The sequence below is a fragment of the Plecotus auritus genome, assembly GCF_963455305.1.
Source record: "Plecotus auritus genome assembly, chromosome: 7".
Lineage (NCBI taxonomy): Eukaryota > Metazoa > Chordata > Mammalia > Chiroptera > Vespertilionidae > Plecotus > Plecotus auritus.
The window spans coordinates 143,295,709-143,323,562 of NC_137774.1; the positions used below are offsets into that span (position 1 = coordinate 143,295,709).

Here is a 27,854-nt window from a genome sequence, read left to right on the forward strand (position 1 = left end):
GTCCTTCCAGACAAAGCCACAGCGACTGCAAGGGCCAAGGGCCAGCAGCGTGGGAGGGGCAGTGCTGTGGGGAGCAGGCCTAAGCCATCAGTAGGACATCCCCTGAGAGCTCCCAGACTGAGAGGTGGCAGGCCGGGCTGAAGACCCCCCCACCCCCCCACCCCCCAGTGCATGAATTTTCGTGCACCGGGCCTCTAGTTTTGTATAATGTACACTTTAATTAGCAAATAAAAGTGAGCTTATATACATGAAAATCTATCAAAACCTTAGTGGGTGTTTAATAAAAAGTTTGATAACAAATGCAGCTATGTTTTTGCTTTGTGAGTGGCGAATTCTTGAAAAGTACTATTATGAAGTATTTAAAATGCACTTTATTTTTACTGTTCCATCTCTCCTGTGAGCTTTTATAACAGGATTTTTAGTAATACACGATGTTGATTTGTGTTGTATCCATTGTTTTTTCCTCCATTATATCATCAGCTTCATAGATTGTTTCATTTGTTGAATTTGATGCTGCGTTTGAATTAGGGGTTTTGATTTTCCTATTTGAGTTGCCTGCAAATACACAAAACAAAATGAAATAATTAATGTGAAATTATGTCATGAAACTTGACTTTGCAACATTTTTGCTTAACAACATACATTTTGTAGCAATATTGAAAATACGATGTCCTGAAAACACTATGTGGATAAGTGAGAATTGAATCCCTTCAAAGTTGTTTTTGAGCGTTTTCTCCTGAAAGTCAGATAAGGGAAATGTTCAGTAACAGAAGTCAGGTTTTATTTCTATGCTTACCTTTCTCCATGCTTCCTTGGAGATAACTACACACTTGAAGAGAAGGTAACGATTTCTGAGTTGTTGAACAAAAGGGTGACTGTCCCTATTCATGAAGTGAACAAAACTATACTGAAGCCAGTCACCATAATTTGCAGCACTTTGAGGCTTTGCCATCGTAGTCGATTTAGATGTAATTTTAAAAAAGAACACATTTGTGCCACAATCTCATTCACTCATGTACGTATGAGTCCAGAGTGTACAAGGATAGAGAACTTTTTGGTGGCAAAACAATGTTCTGCTTCTAAACACCCAGGCATAGTGTTTCAACCGTTTAGTTTGTAGAAGCTAATTTGTTGAAGGCACATTTTCTGACTTGGCAAGTAGCCCTCTGCCCTAACAGGCAGGTAAAGCCGTTTAAACTAAACACAGGAGGGAAAGCTGGCTGAAAATGGGCTGAAATGGTAAGTTCTTGATTGTTATTTGCAAAGTAGACTTTAAACATATATTTGCTTCAAATTTAAATACCATTAAATTACTTAAATAATAGAATATATTCTACACGAGGGCCCTTGAAATTATTTTCCTCGTATAACATATGAAAAACAATGTTTGTGGTTTACTTTTCATTTGTTCAGTACTGTTTTTACTCTTCTGTATCATAGCAGGGAATGGTAAAAGGTCAAAGTTTCATATTTGCATAGCATTGGTACTTACGTAAGCATGTCTTTAGACATCTAAAATTTGAATATTTTATTGGAATTCCAGGAAATCTGAAAACTAATGTGAATTCAAGTCCTTCATGTTTCCGAAGCTTTTCACTTAATTAAGTTCATAATATTTTAATCAGGGTTGCAAGGTTCTTGTTTACCTTGTCACATACCGTTGTTGTTGTTGTTTTTTCTTTTTTTAAGATGAATAAATTCAGGAAGTTATTTCCCAACTTAGTTTGAGGTTCTCTCTAAGTCATCAACATTCTGACATCTCTAGTTTCCATTATGCTTTTTTCCGGCAACAATTCAAGGATTTTATCTAACCTGTCTACGGCCCTCTGAGTCCTAGAGGTTCACAAAGTGCCTTTCAGTTACTATAGATTTTTTTCAGCAAGGACTTGTGAAGTCCCCTTCCTCCAGTTCTGACTCACTGTTTCTTTGGCTACTGACTGGATTTCTCTAACCAGTGTAGGTACAGAGATCTTTTCCTAGATTGGCCTCTTAAGGTAAGGTAGTTCCCCTAACAACCAATTTGCTCCACAAACAAGAAAATATTTGTTATAAACATCATACTGACAAAGGAGCTTTGATGAGCATGTTACCATCCCCAAGGTTCTCTTCCTGCAGCTGATTGCATCCCTTTGGAAGAATTTTTTTTTTAATATATTTTTATTGATTTCAGAGAGGGAGAGAGAGACAGAAACATCAATGATGAGAGAGGATCATTGATTGGCTACCCTCTGCACTCCCCACACTGGGGATCGAGCACCCAACCCAGGCATATGCCCTGACCAGAAATCGAAATTCGACCTCCTGGTTCATACGTCGAAGTTCAACCACTGAGCCACTCTGGCCAGGCCCCTTTAGGAGAATTTCGAAAAAGAAAGAAGGAACTGTCTCAACCACCTCACCTTTTCCTAGTTTTGCTTTAAGAAACAGAAGCTAATTTTTTAACCAACAAAACAGGGGTTAAACCAGCTGCCTCTTTTGCATCAAAAAATTACAATATGAATTTGATTTAAAGTAAGAAATCTGTAATTCCATTGAGCTTCCAAGGGATTTGTTACACATAAAGCATTTTTTCTTATCTAATGCCTCTTTTTTTTTTAACCTGAGTACAGATTGCAAAAAAAAAATCCATGTTCTTTCCTGGGTTGACATTAGTTGCTTTCTGCTGCTGGCTTCCCTTTTTTTTTTTTTTTTCTTTTTTAATTAAAATCTGGTCATCATATGTAAATCTCAATCTTCCTTTAATCCTATACTTCTGAGACTGGCATTTAAATTAAAATTTTAATCTTTACCAACATTTAAATTAATTTAATCAAACTAATAGAATTCATTTAAATCAAATTCATCAATCTACCTATTCTCATCACAGTCTAGGCCAATATATTTTTCTGGTAAGATTTAAATTTTGTATTCATTTTCAGAACCATTCTTCAGGGATTTACTTATCCTATAAACTCTTCTATGAACACTGCTTACTAAACTTAAATTTATTGGGGTAACCATTGGTCAATAACATTATATAAATTTTCAGGTATACAATTCTATAATACACCTTCTATACATTGCATTGTGTGCTCACCACCCAAAGTCTAGCCCTTTCTGTCACCTTATATTTGACCATCTTTCCCCCTCCCACCTTCCCCTCTGGTAACACCATGCTGTTGTCTGTGTCTATGAGTTTATTGCTTTCTGTTTTATATCCCACATATGAGTGAAATAATATTGTTCTTATCCTTTTCAATGTGATTTATTTCACTTAGCATGATACTTGAGAGTTCAGGATCCATCTATGTTGTCCCAAGTGACAGTGCTTCATCCTTTCTTATGGCTGAGTAGTATTCCATTTTATACTAGTATTAGAGGCCCAGTGCACGAAATTCGTGCATGGGGGTATGTGTCCCTCAGCCCAGCCTGCACCCTCTCCAATCTGGGACCCTTCAAGGAATGTCCTACTGCTCGTTTAGGCCCAATCCTGGTAGGATCCTGGTAGGATCGGGCCTAAACAAGCAGTCGGACATCCCTATCACAATCCAAGACTGCTGGCTCCCAACTGCTTGCCTGCCTGCCTTCCTGATTGCCCCTAACTGCTTCTGCCTGCCAGCCTGATCACCCCCTAACCACTCCCCTGCCAGCCTGATTGATGCCAAACTGCTCCCCTGCCAGCCTGATTGCCCCTAACTGCCCTCCCCTGCAGGCCTGGTCACCCCTAACTGCCCTTCCCTGCAGGCCTGGTCGCCCCCAACTTCCCTCCTCTGCTGGCCTGGTCCCTCCCAACTGCCCTCCTCTGCTGGCCTGATCCCTCCCAACTGCCCTCCCCTGCTGGCCATCTTGTGGCGGCCATGTTGTGTCCACATGGGGGCAACCATCTTTGACCACATGGGGGCAGCCATCTTGTGTGTTGGAGTGATGGTCAATTTGCATATTACTCTTTTATTAGATAGGATAGAGGCCTGGTGCATGGGTGGGGGCCAGCTGGTTTGCCCTGAAGGGTGTCCCGGATCAGGGTGGGGGTTTCCTTGGGGCATGGGGCGGCCTGGATGAGGGGCCTGTGGTGGTTTGCAGGCCAGCCATGCCCCCCGGCGACCCAAGTGGAGGCCCTGGTATCTGGGATTTATTTATCTTCTACAATTGAAACTTTGTAGCCTTGAGCAGAGCCAAGCCTCCTGCTTGCTCTGTGGCCACAGCCATTTTTGTTGGAATTTATTTATCTTCTATAATTGAAACTTTGTAGCCTTGAGTGGAGGCCTGGGCCTGCCAGGGTGTGTGGAACGCTTGGCTTCCTCCATTACAAGGGAAACCCAAGCCTCCTGCTCTCTCTGTGGCTGCAGCCATCTTGGTTGGGTTAATTTGCACACTTGCTCCTGATTGGCTGGTGGGCATGGCTTGTGGGAGTAGCGGAGTGATGGTTAATTTGCATATTACTCTTTTATTAGATAGGGTATGTACCACATCTTCATATCAATCATCCATCAAAGGGCACTTAGGTCTTGCCTACCATGAATAATGCAGAACATAGGGGTATATATCCTATATCTTTACAAATAAATATTTTCAAATTTTGGGGGTAGATATTCAGAAGAGGGGTTGCTGAGTCATATGGTAACTTTATTCTTAATTGTTTTTGAGGAACCTCCATATGGTTTTCCACAATGGCTGTACCAATTTACATTGCCACCAGCAGTGTATAAGGGTCCTTTTTCTCTCCAGCCTCTCCAGCACTTATTTCTTATCTTATTGATAATAGCCATTCTAATAAGTGTGAGTTAATATCTTATGGTTTTAATTTGTGTTTCCCTTATAGGTAGTGAAGTTGAGCATTTTAAAATATATTTGTTGTTCATCTGTATGTCTTCATGGGAAAAGTGTCTTTCTGGTTCTCGGCCCACTATTTAATTGGTTTGTTTTTGGTGTTGCTGAGTTGTATGAGTTCTTTATATATTTTGGATATTAGACCTTTATTGGAGGTATCATTTGCAAATATCTTATCCCACTCAGTTGGTTGCCTTTATGTTTCGTTGATGATTTCTTTTGCTGTGCGGAAGCTTTTTAGTTTGATGTAGTCTCATTCATTTATTTTTGCTTTTACTTTCCTTGCCTTTAGGAGCAAGTTCACATAAACCTCTCTGAGACCAAGGTCCATAAGTTTAGTACCTATGTTTTCCTGTATGTATTTTTTCCTTTTTCTATTAATCCTCACACAAGAATATTTTTTCCTTCGGTTTTTAGAGAGAGTGGAAGGGAGTGACTGAGAGAGGGGAAGAGAGAGAGAAAGAGAAATATTGATGTGAGAGAGGCACATCAATTGGTTGCCTCCTGTACGCACCACAACCAAGGCTGGGGACCAAACCTGCAACCCAGGTATGTGCCCTTGATGGGGAATCATACCATGACCCTTCAGTTTGCATGCTGACGCTCTAACCACTGAGAACATGGCCAGGACTCCTCTACGTATTTTATTATTTATGAACAATTCTCTTGCCTGCCATTTAAAAAAAAATGCTGGGACCTCTGCCAGTCTTCATCTCCTGGCTCTCTAGCGGAATTTTAATTAAACTTTTCTGCCATTGTCTGCCTAGCTCCTAGCTTCTGTGTACCATTCTGTAGGCCCACAACAGCTTCTAACTACTAGTCAGCTGGCTCACTTTACTAGTATTATTTAATAGAAAATCTACATATCCCACTCATACTACAGTACCTTCTAGTGGAAATAAGCAATCTTAGATTTTCACCTAAGAGGGTTTTTTTATTTGCAAGAAGACATTTTCCTCTCAAGTTTAATATGATGCACAGGGCTGGATCTGAAGTAAATGGTGAAGAGCAAAATTATAGACCTCTCCCCTCTTGCTGCCCTGCCTTCCCTTAAGGATATGTAGGTTATCTCATATGAACTATACTTAAAAATTCATTGTGAAAGTTTAAGTCCTAGTCTTGCCTTTTTGCTTTGTCCATTTGTCAATGAGTAAAGACAATTCTATCCAGAAATGTTTTCCTATGCTATTTTTTCCACAATTGGTCTTCATTTTTCTTTACACTTTGTGCATTGTTAATTATTTGCATCCATTGATGACTAACATAACTAACAAAGGAATTTAACTGATACTTTAAGTCCTTTCAATGAATTTTCACACTGAGAGACTGGCTTCTATTTTGCTTATTGTTTCCAACATCAACCAGGATTGCCTAACACTGTGCCCTGAGGAGGACTCACAGATGCTAAATGTAGCCATAGACTGCTGAGCAATTTGGTTTTCCACATTCTAGGAACAAAAACAGCCATAGGAAATTCCAGGCTCATTATTTTAAGTAGAAAATTCTCTTTAGGAGACACAAGTGGCCTCTTCTGTCATTGAATTCAAATTAGTCCATCCTCTACTAAGATCTCAGTGAATTCTTAAAGCCCTTCTAAATAGAATAGTATTATTAAATAATCTAGCAGCCTAATGAATGAGTTCTAAGTAGTGTTTTGTTGGAGTGGTGTTAAACCTACTAAGAAAAATAGCTCCCCAAATTATCTATAAATTGAGAAAAAAAAACATCAAAATACCACTTGATTTTTTAAGTTTTGACTGTGTGATTCATAAATTTATTTGGAAATCTGACCCTTTACAAGAGTAGCCAGGAAATTTTGAAAAAGAAGCATAATGGAGAGAAGAGGAAGTCTTGCCTAATCAGATATTAAACTATAGAGCTATAATAATTTTAAAAGTATATTACTGGCTTAAAAATAATCAGACTGATAAATTTGATGGAACAGAAAATCTAAAAACAAATCCCTGTGTATATAAAAATTTAGTTTATGACAAAGATGATATATTAAATTGGCAAAAGAAATATGGCTTTTTTAAACATTGGCTCATTATTTGCAAAATAAAAATGAAGGCAGATCCCTACCTCACACTTTATACCAAAGTTAAAAATTCCTGGTTTATTGAAGATTTAAATGTTAAAAACAAATGAATAAATGTATTATATGAAACTAAAGAGAGAAGTCACAAAAGGTGAAACAAATTAAAAAATTGTCACTTACAAAATTAAAAAGGAAATAGCTATAAAAAATACTTGCAATATATATGAAAAAGAGTTTAGTTATTGTAAGGAAAGTTCTTATAAAATAATGAAAAAAGAATACTGCCATGGAAAAAAGGGTATTAGATATGAGCAACAACATGCCACAAAAAAATAATCCTATATAATAAAAGAGTAATATGCAAATTAACCATCACTCCGCTACACCCACAAGCCATGCCCACAAGCCACGCCCACAAGCCAATCAGGAGCGAATATGCAAATAAACCCAACCAAGATGGCTAGGGCCACAGAGAGCAGGAGGGAGGCTTGGGTTTCCCCGGTGATGGAGGAAGCCAAGCTTTCAGCACACCCTGGCCAGCCCAGGCCTCCGCTTAAGGCTACAAAGTTTCAATGATAGAAGATACATAAATCCAAACAGAAATGGCGGTACCCATGGAGCTGGAAAGAGCAGGAGCCTAGGGTTGCCCGCGGTGATGGAGGAAGCCAAGCTTTCCGCACACCCTGGCCAGCCCAGGCCTCTGCTTAAGGCTACAAAGTTTCAGTTATAGAAGATACATAAATCCCCCAAAAAATGGCTGCCGCCATGGAGCAAGCAGAAGGCTTGGCTCCGCTCCAGGCTACAAAGTTTCAATTATAGAAGATAAATAAATCCCAGATACCAGGGCCTCTGCTTGGGTTGCCAGGGGGCATGGCCGGCCTGCAAACCACCACAGGCCCCTCGCCCAGGCCACCCCATGCCCCACCCTGATCCGGGACACCCTTCAGGGAAACCAGCTGGCCCCCACCCGTGCACCAGGCCTCTATCCTATCTAATAAAAGAGTAATATGCAAATTGACCATCACTCCAACACACAAGATGGCTGCCCCCATGTGGTCAAAGATCCTGCCCCCATGTGGACACAAGATGGCCACCACAAGATGGCCAGCAAGGGAGGGCAGTTGGGAGGGACCAGGCCTGCAGGGGAGGGCAGTTAGGGGTGACCAAGCCGGCAGAGGAGGGAAGTTGGGGGCGACTAGTCCTGCATGGAAAGGCAGTTGGGAGGGACCCAGGCCTGCAGGGGAGAGCAGTTGGGGGGACCAGGCCTTCAAGGGAGGGCAGTTGTGGGCGATCAGGCCAGCAGGGGAGGACAGTTGGGAGGGACCAGGCCTGCAGGGGAGGGCAGTTAGGGGTGACCAAGCTGGCAGAGGCGGGAAGTTGGGGGCGACCAGTCCTGTATGGAAAGGCAGTTGGGAGAGACCCAGGCCTGCAGGGGAGAGCAGTTGAGGTGGGGGGGCCCGGACTGCAGGGGAGGGCAGTTAGGGGTGACTAGGCCTGCAGGGGAGGGCAGTTGGGGGGGACCAGGCCTGCAGGGTATGGCACTTAAGGGTGACCAGACCTGCAGGGGACGGCAGTTAGGGGTGACCAGGCCTGCAGGGGAGGGCAGTTAGGAGAAAAAAGGCTGGCAGGGGAGCAGTTAGGCATCAATCAGGCTGGCAGGGAGTGGTTAGGGGGTGATCAGGCTGGCAGGCAGAAGCGGTTAGGGGCAATGAGGAAGGCAGGCAGGCGAGCAGTTGGGAGCCAGCAGTCCTGGATTGTGAGAAGGATGTCCGACTGCCCGTTTAGGCCCGATCCCGGTGGGATCGGGCCTAAACGGGCAGTCAGACATCCCTGGAGGGGTCCCAGATTGGAGAGGGTGCAGGCTGGGCTGAGGGACACCCCCCTCCCCTGTTCACGAATTTCGTGCACCGGGCCTCTAGTGACAAATAAACATTAGACTGCCCACCCTCCTAATTTAGATAAAATCAAAACACTACATTATTTCTCTCAATGAAATTAGTAGAACATATGTCTTTTGAAATAATACCCATGAAATAGTATTTTTCTGGTGGGCCATTAGCAGCTTGTATCCAAAGCCTTTAATATGTGCCCCTCCTTTTGGTCAGCAACTTCACTCCCAGGATCTGTGCTAAGAAAACACAGATGCTTAAATGTTCATTGTATGTACCAGTATGTAACAGGGGAAAAAATGGAAGCTAGTTCAAAATCAGTAATTTAATAAAATATGGTATACCCAGACTTCGGTTTCTAAACACCATTCACAACTAAAATGCACCAGGTTTCTTGGAGAAATGTCAGCTTCCTGGGATGGAACAGGGAAAGTACAGGACACCCTGGAACATCTTGTGACAGAAGGCAAAAAAGGCTTTAAAAAGAATGAACACTTTTCAAAAGGACACCGGACCTTGTATAAAGTGACTCCCATGGGTCAAATCTGAAACAATTCAAGGATCAAAATTAACAACGGTAGTAGTAGAATATATTAGGATAAGGAATCTGAGTTCATACTGATGTTAATAAATGAATAGGTAAATAAGTAGGGGAGCATGGAAAGTAGAATTCCTGTAATTAAATAACAACTAATAGATGTATTGTAGAAGGAATGAAGTTAGAAAATCACCATTTTACACCTATCATAATAATAATCCTGAAATTATTCTGAAATTCTGAATGAAAAAATTACAGTTAACAACAATTAATGGGTGGGTTGTCAGTTTGAGGAGGAACAGGATATTTTCATAATTTCAAAGTACCTGCCAACGAACTACTTAGTAATGACAAAGGCAAAAATAGTGACCTTACAATGGATTAATCTAGCAAATACAGCCTTAACCAAAGAATCCAAGTTCACATCACCAGTAATGGAACAAACCAGTATAGTATGTGCTTCCTGTTATGGTGCCCTGAGCATATAACATCTATGGTGTTCTTGTCAAAATGTATAATCTCTCTCCAATCATGAGGAAACATCAGACAAATTTAAATTGAGGGACACTGTACAAAATAACTGGCTTTTACTTTTCAAAAATGTCAAGGTCATGAAAGAGGAAGAAAGACTGAAGATTGAAGGAAACTAAAGAAAAATGACATCTAATTACAAGATGTAATTCTGAGACAAGAAAAAAATCGCTATTAAGGATATTGGCAAATTTTGAATCTGAACTATGGATTTGATAATATTCCTGTATCAATATTACATTCCCTGGCTTTGATACATTTACTGTAATTATGTAAAAATACAGCTTGTTCTTAGGAAATTCACACTGAAATATTTATGGTTAAAATATAGGATATCTGAAAATTATTTTCAAATTGTTCAGAAAGTATATATCAAGAGAAAGTCAATAATGAAAACAATGAGGCAAAATATTAAGTTAGTAAATCTGAGAAAAGGTATACAACTTTCTCTATAATTTTTTGGTAACTTTTCTGGAAGGTGAAATTATATCAAAATAAAAGAATAGCCTGGCTGGTGTGGCTCAATGGTTGAGCATCGACCCAAAAACCAAGAGTTCACTGGTTCAATTCCTGGTCAAAGCACATGCCTGGGTTGTGGGCTTGATCCCCAGTAGGGAGCGTGCAGGAGGCGTCCAATCAATGATTTTCTTTCACCATTGATGTTTTGATCTCTCTCTCCCTTCCTCTCTGAAATCAATAGAAAAAATAAATACTCATAGCGCTCCATCATGGTAATACAATGTAACCATTAAAAATTATGGCAAAGGTATTTATTTATTGGTAAACAAAGATATTAGTATTATTCAGTGAAAAAAAAAAAGCATGTTATTATAAGACTCACCCCCTCCCCATTTTGTTATATATGTCTGTAGATGCAAAGAAAAAAATCCATGGATATTCATCATGGTTTAATATCTATTATCTTTGTATGGTGGGATCATGGATGACATTTATTTGTTTGTTTCTCTATATTTTCTAATTTTCCTACAATTAAAATGAAGTGAGTTGTTGCTTTTGTTTTTGTTTTTAACTCACGTGTAAGGGTGTCTTCTAAAAAGAAAAAATAGATCATTCTGAGCCAGTCTAAGTCCTATTTTGCTCACAGGCAGAATAAATGATTATATGATCTTCAATTTGCTTTCTTTCTCAGTACTCCAGATGTAATTTATGTTTTTCTCCTAGACAACTGTGTCTTACTGCTGATTTGTTTATCCTTTTTCATTTGGATCACCTGCCTTTACAAAAGAAATCACCAAATACAGGCCTGGAGTTGTCTATTATTCCCATATAACAATATTATGTGCACCAGGCACCCCTGCTAATATCTGCCTTCTAATTTTCATCAAAAACTCTGCTCCTAAGAATGCCTCTCCTCTATCCTCCACCCCTTTCCACAGCTGCAGGGTGTCAATGGCTGAATATGCTGTCAGTCCTGGAGCATCAATTTTACTCATATCTGAAAATAAGATATTATTAGAGTAAAGCCAGCCATTACATTATGCAGTCAAATAGAAAATTCCCATAAATTAAAAAATAAAGTGGGTAACTTCAAACAATTGAAAGCTCATAAGGCTTAAGCAGGCCTCTCCACTCTAGCCCTTGTGATTCTGGAGGCATAAGTTCCTCTTATTGCCCTTTAAGGATTCATCAATGGGAAAGTTTGAGAAGCAGGGATCTAAGACTCGCCTCTTTTGTTGCTCCTCTACTAGCTATTAATTCTTTCATATGTTTTCTTTTCTTTTTGGAGCATTTTCTTTATTTTTTTTTGAAATTTTATTGTTTAAATAGTAGTACATATGTCTCTTCCCCCCCCCCCCGACCTCCCCCCGGCCTCCCCTACCCCCCCACTTGCCCTCGTCCCCCCCCCCCCGCCCCCAATGTCTTGCGTCTGTTGGTTGTGCTTATATGTATGCATACAAGTCCTTCGGTTGATCTCTTACACTCCCCCAACCCTCCCCTACCTTCCCACTGTAGTTTGACAGTCTGTTCGATGCTTCTTTGCCTCTATTTTTGTTCAACAGTTTGTAATGTTCTTTTTTTAAAAATATTTTATTGATTTTTTTACAGAGAGGAAGGGAGAGGGATAGAGAGTTAGAAACATTGATGAGAGAGAAGCATCGATCAGCTGCCTTCTGCACACCCCCTACTGGGGATGTGCCTGCAACCAAGGTACATGCCCTTGACCGGAATCGAACCTGGGACCCTTCAGTCCCCAGGCCGATGCTCAATCCAGTAAGTCAAACCGGCTAGGGCTGTAATGTTCTTTATTATCCATAAATGAGTGAGATCATGTGGTATTTATCTTTCACTGACTGGCTTATTTCACTAAACATAATGCTCTCCAGACCCATCCATGCTGTTGCAAATGGTAAGAATTCCTTCTTTTTCATGTTTTCAAATGAGCCTTCACCCTCAGGAGTGTCTACTCAGAAAGATGCCCTTCACACAGCCATCTTCTGCTCAGAACTGTACATCTTTACAGTATGATTTACAAGCTGTGCTATTCTTTTAAAAGTTGGCATTTGAAACATGCATAACTCAAAATACAAAAGTTAAAAAGGAAGAAATGGTTATGGCACACAATTTAAAGGCCAATCAATTGCTTAGAAATAGGATCTCTACACAGAGTGAGCCCTGGAGGTAGCCCAATTAAACGCTACAGCCACTGCCAGAGACCAGCTTCTTTCAGGATCAATTCAAAATGTATAAAGCCTTACACTATATACATTGAAAAAAAAATGAAACCCAATAGAATAAAGATATAGAAAGAAAAAATCTTGGCAAAATTACTTAAGATTAGACTATTTTAAACTTACTGTCATTTATAGAGACAAAAAAAAAAATTCAGTGCCCTAAGTCAGTTTTAGTGTGTACACAAAAATACATTTCCCTTAAGCCCATGCAAATTGCTTGTAATGAAAACAGTCTCAATTATAAAAATGAATTAAAAATAATGGGAGAGATTAACCAAAGAACATATATGAATATATGCATAACCTATGGACACAGACAACAATGTGAGGAAGGCCTGGGGTGCGGTGGAGGCTGGATAGTGGGGGGCTAAAAGGATGGGAATGGGGGATATCTGTAATACTCTCAACAATTAAATAAATAAATAAATAAATAATGGGAGGTTGGAGATCCAAGATGGTGATGAATTAGGTGGAAGCTACACTCACCTCCCAGGACCAAACTGGAATTACAACTAAAGTATAGAAAGATCATCCTGAATAACCAGCTGAAGACTAGCTGGAGAGAAACCTATAACCAAGGACTTGCAGGGGCGGCCACATCAAGGCAAGTAGGAAGTGTGGAGGCACAAGAGGGCTGGCCAGATCCCCAGGGATGGCAACTGAAGTTCTGGAGGAATAGCTCAGCTGTGGGGGATTCCGCCTGAGAAGCCTGGGGCCTAAACCCCAAGGCAGGTTCCCCAGCCCAAAGCACCAGAACTGGGAAAGGTGCCTACATAATATCTGACTGTGGAAAGCATTGGGGTTTCTGTCTGCCTCTTAAAGGGCCAACACACAAAATTTTGTTTGCAGCCATTCACCCTGGGCTTCAGGACTAGAGCTACATGAGGAGAGTCTGGGGTTGGTGGCTCTGGGGAGAGAGCTGAGAGGTCAGCCACCAGTATCCCTGTGCTGAGTCATTCCCTATACTGCAGAAGCCATCTTTCTCAACAGCATTAAAAAGGACCAGACCTTTTTAATGGCCAGCGTGGGCAGTAGACAGCAGGGGAGCAAGGATAAGAAAAGGAGCTACTTGTTTTAAAGTTTGTAGTTTTTACAAGTTCCCTATGTGATTCTCGTGCATCATAAAACTTAAGAACTGGTACCTTACATTATCTAAGCAGTTGAGACAAAAATTGATTATGTGATCTGGTTATTTCATAATCACTAATCCACAGCTTCATTTTGCCTGTGGAAAAACAAGGATTTAACCCATAAAAACCCATAAAGTCTTCCATACAATCTCCAAACTTCAGAAATTGCTTTAGAAGAGGACTGTAACGAGATACCCCTGAGAGAGCTCCCCACAGAGAAGGCAAGGAGAGCTAATGCAATCACGTAGCAGCAGTGGATTGAAAGGTCACAGAGCATGTGCTCCATACATATAAGCTTCAGGATTCAGCTAAAATAGAGCATATGAGCAGAGAATTTTCTATTTTTTTTAAAAATAACTCTTCAAATTTTCTTTTTAAATGGTAGTCAGCATGTGTGTCATGTTTTAAATATATATACGTATATTCTAAATTTTTATTAAAATACATTCTAAATACACACACACACACATATATATATATGTGTGTGTGTATATATATATATATATATATATATATCCAAATACAATTTATGATTACTACTTTTTTTTAAATCCTCACCCAAGGATATATTTTTATTGATTTAAAGAGGGAGGGAGAGGGAAAAGGTGAAACATTGATATGAGAGAGAAACATCAATTGGTTGCCTCCTGTATGCACCCCAAGCAGGATCAAACCCGCAACGTGGGTATATGCCCTGACCGGGAATTTGAGCCTACGATCCTTTGGTGCATAGGACAATGCTCTAACCTACTGAGCAACTCTGGCTAAGACCATAATTACTACTTTTTAAATACACTTATAGAAATTTATATTCACAAAATATTAACAATTCTTTCTGAGTTTCTTAATAATAACAATTAGCATTTGTGCAGCACGTCATAACTGAGATAACAATGAAACCCAGTTCTGAGGAGAAACCAAGATGGCGGCATAGGTAAACACCTAAACTGCTGCCTCACACAACAATTTCAAAACTACAACTAAAAGACAAAACGGACATCATCCAGAACCACAGGAAGGCTGGCTGAGTGGAAATTCTACAACTAGAAGAAAAGAGAAAAGCACACTGAGACTCAGAGGAGCTGCAGGAAGCAGAGGTACTGAGACGCTCGCGAGGAGAGGACTGGCAACTGAGTGAGCGGCTGGCTTTCTCAAATGGAAGGGAGACAAAAGCTCCCGACTGTGCTGAACTCCAGTTCCGGGTGAGACTCTGGAGACCCAGACTCATACGAGGTGAAACTGGACTATCAGGAAAGAGAAAAGCACACTGAGACTCCAAGGAACTGCGGAAGGCAGAGGTACCGAGGCGCTTGTGCGTGGAGAGGGTGGGCAACTGAGTACACGGCTGGCTTTCTCAAGCAGGAGGGAGACAAAAGCTCCTGACTGCACTGAACTCCAGTTCCGGGCGAGACTCTGGGGACCCAGGCTCATTCGGGGAGAAACTGGACTGTCTGGTAGTGGGCGGAACTCAAGGGTGGCTTTCTCTCAGAGGTGCTTGCAGCGATTACCATGGGACACTGAGACACAGAGGCCTATTAGGGCAGGGCTGATGGGAAACCAATGCTGTCTGCTCTGCCCTGAGACTCTGACCCATCCAAGCTGAGCACAGAGGCTTTTGCAAGTCTTGTCTCATAAGGGTGTCTCCAGCACAGAAGTTCTCCCAGTGTAGACACAGTTGATCCTCACAGCCAATTGGCCTGGAAGTCAATTACTCCCAGTGATACCAACAACAATCAAGACTTAACTACAACAAGACTGTGCATACAGCCCACAAAGGGGTGCACCAAGAGTGTCCACCTCAGGTAACTGGGGAGGCTGAGCCACTGGGCCCTATAGAACACCTAGCACACAAAGCCACTCTATCAAATCAGGGAAGCAGCCAAAATGTGGAGACAAAGAAACAGATCACAAATGAAAGAAATGGAGGAAAACAAATGACTGGATATAGAGTTCAAAACCACGGTTATAAGGTTTTTCAAGAATTTTCTAGAAAAGGCCGATAAATTTAGCAAGAACCTCAAGGATATGAAAAAGGACCAACTAGAAATTAAGCATACACTGACTGAAATAAAAAAAAAATATTATACAGAGATCTAACAGCAGACTAGAGGATTGCAAGAATCAAGTCAAAGATTTGAAATACAAAGAAGCAAAAAACACCCAACTGGAAAAGCGAAAAGAAAAAAAAATCCAAAAATATGAAGATAGTGTAAGGAGCCTCTGGGACAACTTCAAGTGTATCAACATCAGAATTATGGGGGTGCCAGAAGAAGAGAGAGAGCAAGATACTGAAAACCTATTTGAAGAAATAATGACTGAAAACTTCCCCCACCTGGTGAAAGAAATACACTTACAAGTCTAGGAAGCGCACAGAACCCCAAACAAAAGGAATCCAAAGAGGACCACACCAAGACATATCATAATTAAAATGCCAAGAGCAAAAGACAAAGAGAGGATATTAAAAGCAGCAAGAGAAAAACAGTTAATTACCTACAAGGGAGCACCCATACAACTGTCAGCTGATTTCTCAACAGAAACTATGCAGGCCAGACGGGAGTGGCAAGAAATATTCAAAGTGATGAACAGCAAGAACCTACAACCAAGATTATTCTACCCAGCAAAGTTATCATTCAGAATTGAAGGGCAGATAAAGAGCTTCACAGATAACAAAAAGCTAAAGGAGTTCATCACCACCAAACCAGTATTATATGAAATGCTGAAAGGTATTCTTTAAGAAGAGGAAGAAGAAGAAGAAGAAGGTAAAGATAAAAATTATGAACAACAAATACATATCTATCAACAAGTGAATCTAAAAATCAAGTGAATAAAAAAATCTGAGGAACAGAATAAAGTGGTGAATATAATAGAATCAGGGGCATAGAAAGGGTGTGGACTGACAATTCTTGGGGGGAAAGAGGTGTGGGGAGTGCGGGAAGAGACTGGACAAAAATCGTACACCTATGGATGAGGACAGTGGAGGGGAGGGAGTTAAGGGCAGAGGGTGGAGTGGGAACCAGGTGGAGGGGAGCTATGGGGGAAAAAAGAGGAACAATTGTAATAATTTGAACAATAAAAATTTATTAAATTAAAAAAAAAGACACCCAGTTCCATGAACCACACATAAAAATGTCTTCCTACTTTATAGTCACACTAAACACATCACTATATGTTAACTAGTTTATAATCTATTCAAGAATAGGACTATCTTCTATTTTTCTGTTTCTTTTACATGCTTCTGAATTATTTTACACACATCCTCTGAATTCTGTACACCATAGGCGCACAAGGTGAATGCTTCACTAGCCATTGACTAACCAATCTAGAGTAACGCAACACTGAGAATTAATTATCAGGTATGTTTCTTTATGTGACTTCTGTGGCTCCATCAAAAACAAAATTTAGGCTGGGGTGGGGGGATGAGGGGGTCAATTGGGGAAAAAGGAGACATATGTAAAACTTTAGACAAAATAAAAACCCCACAAAATTTAAAAATTCCAAAAAGATAAAACCTTTGTAACTGAGTCATACATATCTTAAAGTGGATTTATTGGATCTATGTATTATTTTTCACAAGAACATCTACATCCTGCTGCTATTTTCCCCCGGGCACAATTTCTCTAAGGTATTTCATCATTAAGGCCTAATTTAGCATGTATTTCTACAAAGAAACATAATGAATTGAATTTTTAAAAAGCACTCATTAACAGTATCATCTGTTACCCAGGTACAGGTTATTCTTTTCAACAGAGTACAGGTAATTGGCTACAAATAATGGGTACTGATTACCTTCTTGAGTGGAAGAAGCCTCTAGGTGTTGAAGTTTAAGGCCAGTGTCTAATCTTTGAGGCTTTGTATGCAGAAATAGATAGCAAAGAACGCAGACACTGATGACAAAGGCAAGTAAAACAAGGGCAGCAATTCCCAATCCAATCAGGGCACCGATGCTGAGGAAAACAGAGAAAACATTGTGAGTGTCACACAGACCAGTTTGCATAAGAACTAAAGGAGGTTTAAATACTGTTAGTTCTTGCTTCTGTTACTCATAATCAAATTATATTTTAGGATAAATAGTATATGATTGCAATCTACTGCTCTCCTTTCTCTACCATGGAATTCTTACTATATTTTTTCTATACATATATATGTTAATATTAGTATAAAATATCATGTGAATTCATATGATAGGTAAAAGGTTACATGATTCTCTAGAGATAGTTAAAAAAACATCTCAATCACGACTCTGTTATTAATATACTAGAGGCGCGGTGCACGAAATTCGTGCACTCGGGTGGGGGGAGGGTGTCCCTCAGCCCAGCCTGCACCCTCTCCAATCTGGGACTCCTTGGGGGATGTCAGACATCCCTCTCATAATCCAGGATTGGCAGTCGGACACCCCTCTCACAATCCGGGACTGCTTGCTCCCAACCACTCGTCTGCCTGCCTGCCTGCCTGATTGCCCCTAACCTCTTCTGCCTGCCAGCCTGATCACCCCCTAACCCAGCCGTGGGCAAACCACGGCCCGAGGGCTGGATCTGGCCCTTTCGGCTGTTCTATCCGGCCCACAGAGCCGAAAGAGCGGAGGGTTCTCTTGCTCTCCCCTCCGCTCCTTCACCAGCAGCAGTGTTAACATGGCAACATCGGGAAACACGGCCGCAGCTCCTTCTTCTGAGTGGGCGGATGTATATCCGCCCATTCAGTAGAAGGAACAACCTCTCAATCTTCCAGAGGCTCCTTGCAATGCCCGCGGACGCGTCCCCCGACATCACCCTGGGAATGCGTAGACACGTTATCGTGGTGATGTAGGGAGACACGCCCCTGGAGAGCACAGTATCAGAGCATTAGCTAAAAAGGAGACCAACAACACTGTTCCCACTGAAGTTGATGTTTTAAAGACCAAAAGCCTTTCAACCCAGTCTACATTGCCATCTACATTTACATCCCGGGCATAATTTGGAAGTTGCACTAAAGAAAATGTTTAATTTACTGTTTACACATTTTGTTCTTTTCTATTTGTTTTAGTTTTAAATTATTTTATTATATTTAAGTTTAATTTGAAAGGCTTTTGTACCTTTCCTTTGTTAGGCAATTTTATTTTGCCTTTGCCATCTTCAATATAAGGTATGTTATTGTGCTATGATTCCTCCATTTTTTGAAGTTTTAAATTATAATAATTAGTGTTTACATTCTTCTTGTTAAAATGTTTGAAATGAATAAAACTATTGAAATAAAAAAAAAAGACCGTACCCTTTTATGTAATGATGTTTACTTTGAACTTATATTAGTTCACACAAACACTCCATCCATGCTTTTGTTCCGGCCCTCCGGTCCAGTTTAAGAACCCATTGTGGCCCTCGAGTCAAAAAGTTTGCCCACCCCTGCCCTAACCGCTCCCCTGCTAGCCTGATTGATGCCTAACTGCTCCCCTGCCAGCCTGATTGCCCCCAACTGCCCTCCCCTGCCGGTCCGGTCACCCCTAACTGCCCTCTCCTGCGGGCCCAGTCCCCCCCAACTGCCCTCCCCTGCAGGCCTGGTCTCCCCCAACTGCCCTCCCCTGCAGGCCTGATCCCCCCCAACTGCCCTTCCCTGCAGGCCTGGTTGCCCCCAACTGCCTTCCCCTGCCAGCCCAGTCACCCCTAACTGCCCTCCCCTGCCAGCCACCTTGTGGTGGCCATCTTGTGATCAAATGGGGGTGGCTATCTTGTGCGAGGTTGTGATGTTCAATTTGCATATTACCTCTTTATTATATAGGATTCCAGAAGCAAAGATCAAGTTCACCAATAAAAGATGACCATAAAACCATTTACCTCCACAAAAGCAGGGAAGCAAATGTTTATCAGAAATGCAGAACTTTTCTTTTGGAGATATGTGTGGAAGATATTGTTTACTATTATACAAAACCACAACTATCACAAAAGAGGAGGTTTATTAAAGGAAAGCAATAGTTATGAAATTTACATAAAGTTCCTGTTCAGTGTGAGTTTTTCCTTTCTAAAAGAGCATAATACCAATGGCTTCTAGCATTAAGGAAGAAAATCTTGTACTTTTCTCTAAAAATAAAGTGTATATCTGATATTATTTGCTCTGCCCTAAATTTGTAATAATTCCTTCTGATACAATTGTCTATACAACTAATCAGATGAGAAGTGACATAGTTTACATAAACCTGTGAACTTAATGCTTTTAAATGGCAGATGGAGCTTGAAAAAAAAAAGGATTATTTTGAAAAACTAATGCAAATATATGTACCTTCATGAACCATATGTATGTGTGGGTGTGTAAATATGTAATTAGGTTTTAAGCTGCTCAAGGGCAGATACTTCTGTTGACTTTCCTATGGTGTTTTGCACAATTATTAAAAGTGTTTACAGAATCCTTAGCTTGTAATAAATATTCCATAAGTGGAAGTAAATAATAATTTACGGGTGATGGGTCTACTTGTAGTAACTAAAAAGTCATCATTATTGAAAAGTAATGACCTTTTCCTTCATTATCTTCCTGGCTTGCCTGTAGGCTTCTGCTGTTTCCTAGAGTTAGGGCCTTGACAAGTTTGACATCTGCCAAAAGGAAGGGAAGGGAGAATTTGAGTAGCGATGCCTTGGGAATAAGGAGAACAGAATTAAAAGTAAGGGGCTAAGCTCATCTAACATAACCTTGTTTTTAGGAGATAAATCACCCCTGCAAGTTAGAGGTTGCCTCCTGAGCCACAGACATGGAAATTCTTATTCTGGATTTATTAATATCAGCCCACTTCCCCTAGCCTTGTACACAAGTGAAGACTGGGTAATTCTGTGGCTAGAGTGATATATAGTTATATAGTTATATAGGAGTTTTCATTCACTTGGTGCACTCCAAGGGGTAGACTCCTGGCTTTGACAACTCCTCTTTCCTGTTTGTTTGCCCCAAAGATGACTTTTGTATATTGTACAGGTCAAGGAGGGTGAGGACTCTACACAGATACATGGGAACATAACCCATTTCATTAATATTATCTGCTGCACAAGGCAGCTGAGAGACCAGACATCTGGCAAGATTCCTGAAGTGAGAGCCCGGTTATTAAAAAAATGAAATCTCAAAAAAACCCCACATAATTTAGTCAATTTAAAAGTAAAATTGTCAAATTAGTTAATTCAACATACATATAGTGGGCTTTTAATGTACACAATTTAAAAAACCAGTCCACATGATTTGAAGAAAAACAAAAACAGAGCATGCTGTTTCTGCTTTCTGTTTTGTTTTTAGTTTTTTTAAAAAATATAATTTTATTGATTTCAGAGAGGAAGGAAGAGGGAGAGAGAGAAAGAAATATCAATGATGAGAGAGAATCATTGATTGGCTGCCTTCTGCATGCCCCACACTGGGGATCGAGCCCACAACCCCGGCATATGCCCTGACCAGGAATTGAACCGTGACCTCCTGGTTCATAGGTCAATGCTCAACCACTGAGCCAGACTGGCCGGGCTCTATTTTCTGTTTTAAAAGGAGGTCTTCCCAATCTTGACAAACTATGTCACAGTTCCACTTTATAGAAATACTAGAGGCCCAGTGTCCCTCAGCCCAGCTTGTGCACTCTCACAGTCCGGGAGCCATCAGTCAGACATCCTTAGCACTGCTGTGGAGGCGGGAGAGGCTCCCGCCACCGCCACTGCGCTTGCCAGCTGTGAGCCCGGCTCAGGGCTTCTGGCTGAGCGGTGCACCCACTGTGGGAGCACACTGACCACTAGGGGGCAGCTCCTGCGTTAAGCATCTGCCCCCTGGTGGTCAGTGTGCATCATAGCGACCAGTCGTTCCACTGTTCGGTTAATTTGCATATTAACCTTTTATTATATAGGATTGCTTTATGCATGCGAACCTAGATGGAGCTCTGGGAATCTCCTAAGATATTCATTTCAACACATACTTATTGAATTCATGCTTAGCCTTGTGCAATAGGCATTGTTTTCCTAGGTCCTGAAGAAGACTACCAAAGAGGTTAGGGATCTACAAGAGGAGAAAAGATGGAAGTGGGCTAGACACAGAAAAGGGAGAATTATTCTTCCTCACAGAACCATCTGGCAGTCCCTGAGAGAAGGTCTGCAGCTGTCATCATGTTAATGAGCAATTCTCCTACTCAGCAACTTTACTTACCTGGTAGTAGCTATACCTGTGCCTTTCTCCAGCAGCTGCAGAATCTCAGAACAAATGGCAGTGACTTCTGGAATATTTTTCGCAATTGAACTATTTTAAATTAGGGGTGGAGCTCCCGAGTGTGTCCTCAGAATTCAATAACTAATAAGATCCTCAGGTTTAACATTGCCAACTGAGGCCATCAGCTGAAAACATTTTTATAATTCCCAGGAACTGAGGTGCACTGTCCACTTTGTCAGTGCTGAACGAAGACCCCAGCAAACTTCAATCCTTTGTGCCCTCATAAACCTTAGGACAGGTTTCAACCTCTGCTGCCTGTCACTTTGCAGTGAGCCAGACACTTTGCAGGCACTTTGGGGATTTAAGTCAAACAATTGAGTTTGCCTTATGGCTTGCCAGTCTCTATTGGTGGCACTGCTACCACTATTAACATCTCCAAAGTCTCAGAGCTGGGTTATTACATTATTTTCCAAAAGGCCAAATAATATGCCAGTGCTACATACAATGCTTCTCCAAATAATAAGGATAAGCTGTCATTATATTTTTGAGATTTTGCCCCACTCTGACACATCACAATTTTGTTAGTTGAACTCATTGGTAAGTGGGCACTCCTTTGGAGATTTTTTGAGGCTTGCAATACATTAAAAAATTATTGTACTGCTTCAGAAAATAACATTTAAAGTCATTTGCTGTAGATTTGGCATGCCTGCCAAATTCTGGATCCTCCTAGGAGATTGGGAGAAATAATACAGGGTGGGGCAAAAGTAGCTTTACAGTTGTTTGTATGGAAAATAATATAACAATCCTATCTAATAAAAGAATAATATGCAAATTGACCATACCTCCACTACACCCACAAGCCATGCCCACCAGCCAATCAGGAGAGAGTATGCAAATTAACCCAACCAAGATGGTTGCGGCCATGGATAGAGCAGGAGGCTTGGGTTTCCCCAGCAATGGAGGAAGCCAAGCTTTCCACCTGCCATGGCCTGCCTTGGCCTCTGCTTAAGGCTACAAAGTTTTAATTATAGAAGATAAATAAATCCCAGATACCAGGGCCTCCGCTTGGGTCACCGGGGGGTGTGGCCAGCCTGCAAACCACCACAGGCCCCTCGCCCAGGCTGCCCCATGCCCCAAGGGAACTCCCACCCTGATCCAGGATACCTTTTAGGGCAAACCAGCCAGGCCCCACCCATGCACCAGGCCTCTATCCTATCTAATAAAAGAGTAATATGCAGATTGACCATCACTCCAACACACAAGATGGCTGCCCCCATGTAGTCAAAGATCCTGCCCCCATGTGGACACAAGATGGCCGCCACAAGATGGCCAGCAAGGAAGGGCAGTTGGGAGAGACCAGGCCTGCAAGGGAGGGCAGTTGTGGGCGATCAGGCCAGCAGGGGAGGGCAGTTGGGAGGGACCAGGACTGCAAGGGAGGGCAGTTGGGGGCGATCAAGCCTGCAGGGGAGGGCAGTTAGGGGTGACCAAGCCGGCATAGGAGGGAAGTTGGGAGCGACCAGGCCTGCAGGGAAAGGTAGTTGGGAGGGACCCAGGCCTGCAGGGGAGAGCAGTTGGGGGGGACCAGGCCTGCAGGGGAGGGCAGTTGGGGGGGACCAGGCCTGCAGGGGAGAGCATTTAGGGGTGACCAGGTCTGCAGGGGAGGGCAGTTGGGGGGGACCCAGGCCTGCAGGGGAGAGCAGTTGGGGGGGGGAACCAGGCCTGCAGGGGAGGGCAGTTAGTGGTGACCAGGCTTGCAGGGGAGCAGTTAAGCATCAATCAGGCTGGCAGGGGAGTGGTTAGGGGGTGATCAGGCTGGCAGGCAGAAGTGGTTAGGGGCAATCAGGAAGGCAGGCAGGTGAGCAGTTGGGAGCCAGCAGTCCTGGATTGTGAGAGGGATGTCAAACATCCCTCGAGGGGTCCCAGATTGGAGAGGGTGCAGGCTGGACTGAGGGACACTTCCCTTCCCTGTGCACGAATTTTGTGCACCGGGCCTCTAGTAAAAGAAAAATATGCAAATTGACCATCATTCCAACACACAAGATGGCTGCCCCCATATGGTCAAAGATGACTGCCCCCATGTGGACACAAGATGGCCACCACAAGATGGCCAGCAGGGGAGAGCAGTTGGGAGGGACCAGGCCTGCAAGGGAGGGCAGTTGGGGGCGATCAAGCCTGCAGGAGAGGGCAGTTGGGAGGGACCCAGGCTTGCAGAGGAGAGCAGTTGGGGTGACCAGGCCTGCAGGGGGGGGGCAGTTAGGGGTGACCAGGCCTGCAGGGGAGGGCAGTTAGGTGAAAACAGGCTGGCAGGGGAGCAGTTAGGCATCAATCAGGCTGGCAGCGGAGTGGTTAGGGGGTGAACAGGCTGGCAGGCAGAAATGGTTAGGGGCAATCAAGAAGGCAGGCAGGCGAGCAGATGGGAGCCAGCAGTCCTGGATTGTGAGAGGGGTGTCCGACTGCCCATTTAGGCTCGACCCCAGGATCGGGCCTAAACGGGCAGTCGGACATCCCTCAAGGGGTCCCAGATTGGAGAGGGTGCAGGCTGGGCTGAGGGACACACACCCCCTGCACGAATTTTGTGCACCGGGCCTCTAGTTAATAAATAATAATACATGAATATTCAAAACTGTAAACATATTTTTACTGAAATAAAATTGTACTTTTATGTTCAGAATGCTTATCTTTAAACTTAACTGAAATTTAAAATTATCTGTTTGCCAATAAAGTTAACATCCAAAACTGTTAAATTCAATATTAAGAGTTTATAACAAAAATGGAGACATATGTGGTCTTAGCTGATGTTTGAATAGTACTATATACACTATGCAACGGTATATATTCTTTTTATCAGTTTATACTCTCCCAAGATCTTGAAATACAAAAGTAGCCATTGCATTTTTTCCTATGTTCCAGTACAAGATTTTTGTTTCTAGAATTCATAAACTCAAAATTATTTACACAGATTTAGGGTTTTTTTCTTATTCGTGTCAGAAGAGCTTCTTGCTCTAAGGAAATTTACATTTTATAATCTTTTCCTTGAAATGGAATTTCCTGAGTTATATATGCAGCTTATACATTATTTAAAAGTTATTTTAAAATACCATAAATCAGTCATATACATATAACCATAACACACATCCTTGATATTCAGATCCTTCTTTTTTTCTTAATCCTCACCTGAGAATATGTTTTCATTGATTTTAGAGAAAAGGAGAGAGGGAGAGATGTAAGAGAGAAACATCGATGGGTTGCCTCCCATATACTCCCCTACCAGGGATCGCATCTGCAACCTCCTGATGTACAGGATGATGCTCCAACCAACTGAAGCCCCTGGCCAGAGCCACATACTTCTTAAAGCAAGATTCCAGTTTATTTGTGCTTTGTATGTTTACATTACTTTAGCGCCTATTGTTAATTTTCAGTAACACTCTATATAAAGATTTCTCAGATATTTAATAAATGAAGCAGAACAGTCATTTTGAAAATATAGACTGCTATTATAGCTTTTTATCTTTAATGTTTATGTGTTTTCTGTGAACCATGTAATTTCCTGTTCTTTCAGAAGTTGATAAATTTTTATCTTTGTAATCTCAACACTGCTGATTTCCCAGCTTGGCATAATAGTGTATCACAGGTTTTCTGAACACACAGTGTTCACTCTGTGATAGCAGCGATAGCAGTGGAATCTGATAATGCTGGTGATAGTCATCATTTCCAGTTATTTCAAATGCAGGATGACCTTATTAGTTGCTGCCAAGACATTTCCAGATTCTGCAGCTCTTCTTTACTCCTTCCAACAGAATATGGTTTGACTCCACCATTTCCTTTTACATGTAGATGAAGGTTGAAAGTGCCATTTGTAATGTAGCAATTTTGTCTATAGAAAGTGCAAGCTTTAACTGCCAATCAAAATCCTGTAACTGTGCAGAGGAAATACCAACTATTTCCTCTAACAGGGCCTGCTTAATTTCATCTTTCCTGCTTTTCAAGCATTTCATGATCACTTCTTGATGAAATGAATTCAACTTATTCAATTGCTGAGATTTTTTTATCACATAAACTTTTATCAACTACAGCTCTCTCTTTTTTTTGGCTAGACTGAGATCATTTATTAAAACTATTGAAATACATGCATAAACTATGCCTAACTTGCTACCAAGATATACATGCAGTTCTACTTCTGTTTTGTAAAAGAAGTAAGTAAATGTGCAGTAGTAATGATACACATTTTCTACAAAAGTTCCAAATGCTTAGACACGTGACCCGTGACATGACACAAAGTTGGATACTGTGAATCCCAGGTAGCCAATACACATCGGACATGGAATGCAAACAAAATATTTCAGTGAATCCCTGTGAAAGGATACACAGGCCCACACTTAGCCCTAAAACTTAGCGGTCCTACTGGTCAGGTGATACAAAAGATAGAAGGTAGTCATCTGAAGTCTCCCGGGCCTCTCATACAACTACAGCTTTGAAAAATTCGGTAATACCTTCTAGAACATGCATCCTTGCTGTGGAATCCCAAACACTCTGATAATCCTGCTAGAGAGGGTAAGTTGGGCCACAAATGCCATCAATTATTTTGTGAGGAAGCTGCAGGCCCAGAAGCTTCTGCAGTGACCACAAGGGTGTCCCCTCTTCCAGCTCCATCCTTGGCTATAAACCTGCTTCCCTCCCCCACTCCCAATTCATTCTCATTCTCTCTCTCTCTCTCTCTCTCTCTCTCTCTCTCTCTCTCTCTCTTTTTCTCTCTCTCCCTCCCTCCCTCCCTTCCTCCCCCCTCTCACCAATTTAAGGTGGGTGGGAGTTCTTTCCTATAATCATGACACCCTATTCATTCTCCAGGCAAAGGAAAGGAAACTCGTTCAAAGTGTGCAACATTTGGAGTGGAAGGGGAGGAAAAGCGCTTCATAATTTAAAATATCCGCGTAAATACTAGTTGGAATAAGTAAAATTTCCATCATAGGAAAAAGAGGCAAGAAAGACCCCACCTGAGAAAGCCTCTTCAGCAATGGCCACCCCATTTAGAAAGGGGGTGTTCTGGAAAGGTTCTACACAGTGTGAAATCATAGCACCTCAAACTGTACCTCTGTGGGTCTCCAGTTCGGTTCGGGGTGTGTCAGATTAAAGCCCAGTTGCTGGCTGGCGCGCGCACACGCACACCCCTACCTTTTTGATCGTTTAAAGAATACAGCCAATTCTTTCTTACCTCCAAAGAGACTTAAAATACTCTGATCCTTAGTTAATGCCTTAAAATTGGCTCCATAAGAGCTCCTTTCTATTTAAATGCACCAAATAAAAAAGAATTAAAACCTCCTTAAGTTATCTGCGTGTCTTGTCTCTGCCAGCCAGAAGAGTCGCCCGCCTGGGACTGGTCCCTGGGGAGAGTGAAGAGCAATCCGCAATCCGCTCCGGCGAGGCTGCTGGGGAACTGAGCCTGGCCCGCCGGGCTGGCTGGGTGCGCCCTGGGCGCAGAGCCGCGCTCCTCCCGCGCGCGCCTCGCCTGGGGTCCCACAGCGGATTCACACCTTTGGCGGCCACAGTACGACCCTCGCCCGAGGAGTCCCGGCTCCCGGGGCATCTCCGAGCCGGCAGGGGGTTTCTCTGCAGAGCCCTCGCCGGTCTAGGAGGCTCCGTGTCCTTCTGGAGGGACCGCCCTGAGCGGGTCGTGGGGACGCGGGCGCCTTCCCTCCTCCCGATGTGGCACTGCCCTTCGCCGTCGCCTCCCCGGCCCCGGCCCGCCAGCCACCTGCCCTGCCCACCTGAGGCTCCACATGTAGCTGTGCTTGTAGGGGAAGTAGCTGCCCGGCTCGCTGCAGCAGTACTTGAGGTCTGCGAAGCCGCAGCAGTAGCGGAGGGCGGCCGCCTCCCCGCGCCGGGGACACTGGAAGGGCTCCACGAAGCTGTGGTTGAGGCTGTAGTAGCCGGAGCACACCCGGCTTGCCTCGCCCATCGCCGCCGGCTGTGTGCAGGGCCACGCCAGGTCACCGATCTGCCCTCGGACAGCACGCGCTCCGCACCACCAGCGCCCGCGGACTCCTTCCGCCCGGCTCCCCTCTTCGGATCTGGTGTCTGGCTGCCGGGGGTTCAGCCTTCGCGCGCCTC

General features: G+C 42.6%; 1 protein-coding gene and 1 pseudogene across 2 annotated transcripts; both read right to left on the bottom strand.

The window, feature by feature from the left end:
* Positions 1 to 340: 340 nt before the first annotated feature.
* On the bottom strand, positions 341 to 27,854 carry SHISAL2B (shisa like 2B). Its single transcript, XM_080678374.1, has 3 exons — positions 27,512 to 27,854; positions 17,412 to 17,569; positions 341 to 555 (listed from the first exon to the last, which is right to left on the bottom strand). Exons 1-3 carry the CDS (start codon positions 27,700 to 27,702, stop codon positions 419 to 421), a joined length of 486 nt encoding a protein of 161 aa, XP_080534500.1. The 5' UTR covers positions 27,703 to 27,854; the 3' UTR covers positions 341 to 418.
* On the bottom strand, positions 25,465 to 26,399 carry LOC308253538 (COMM domain-containing protein 8-like; annotated as a pseudogene). Its single transcript has 2 exons — positions 26,211 to 26,399; positions 25,465 to 25,816 (listed from the first exon to the last, which is right to left on the bottom strand). The product of its transcript is annotated as a COMM domain-containing protein 8-like (transcript).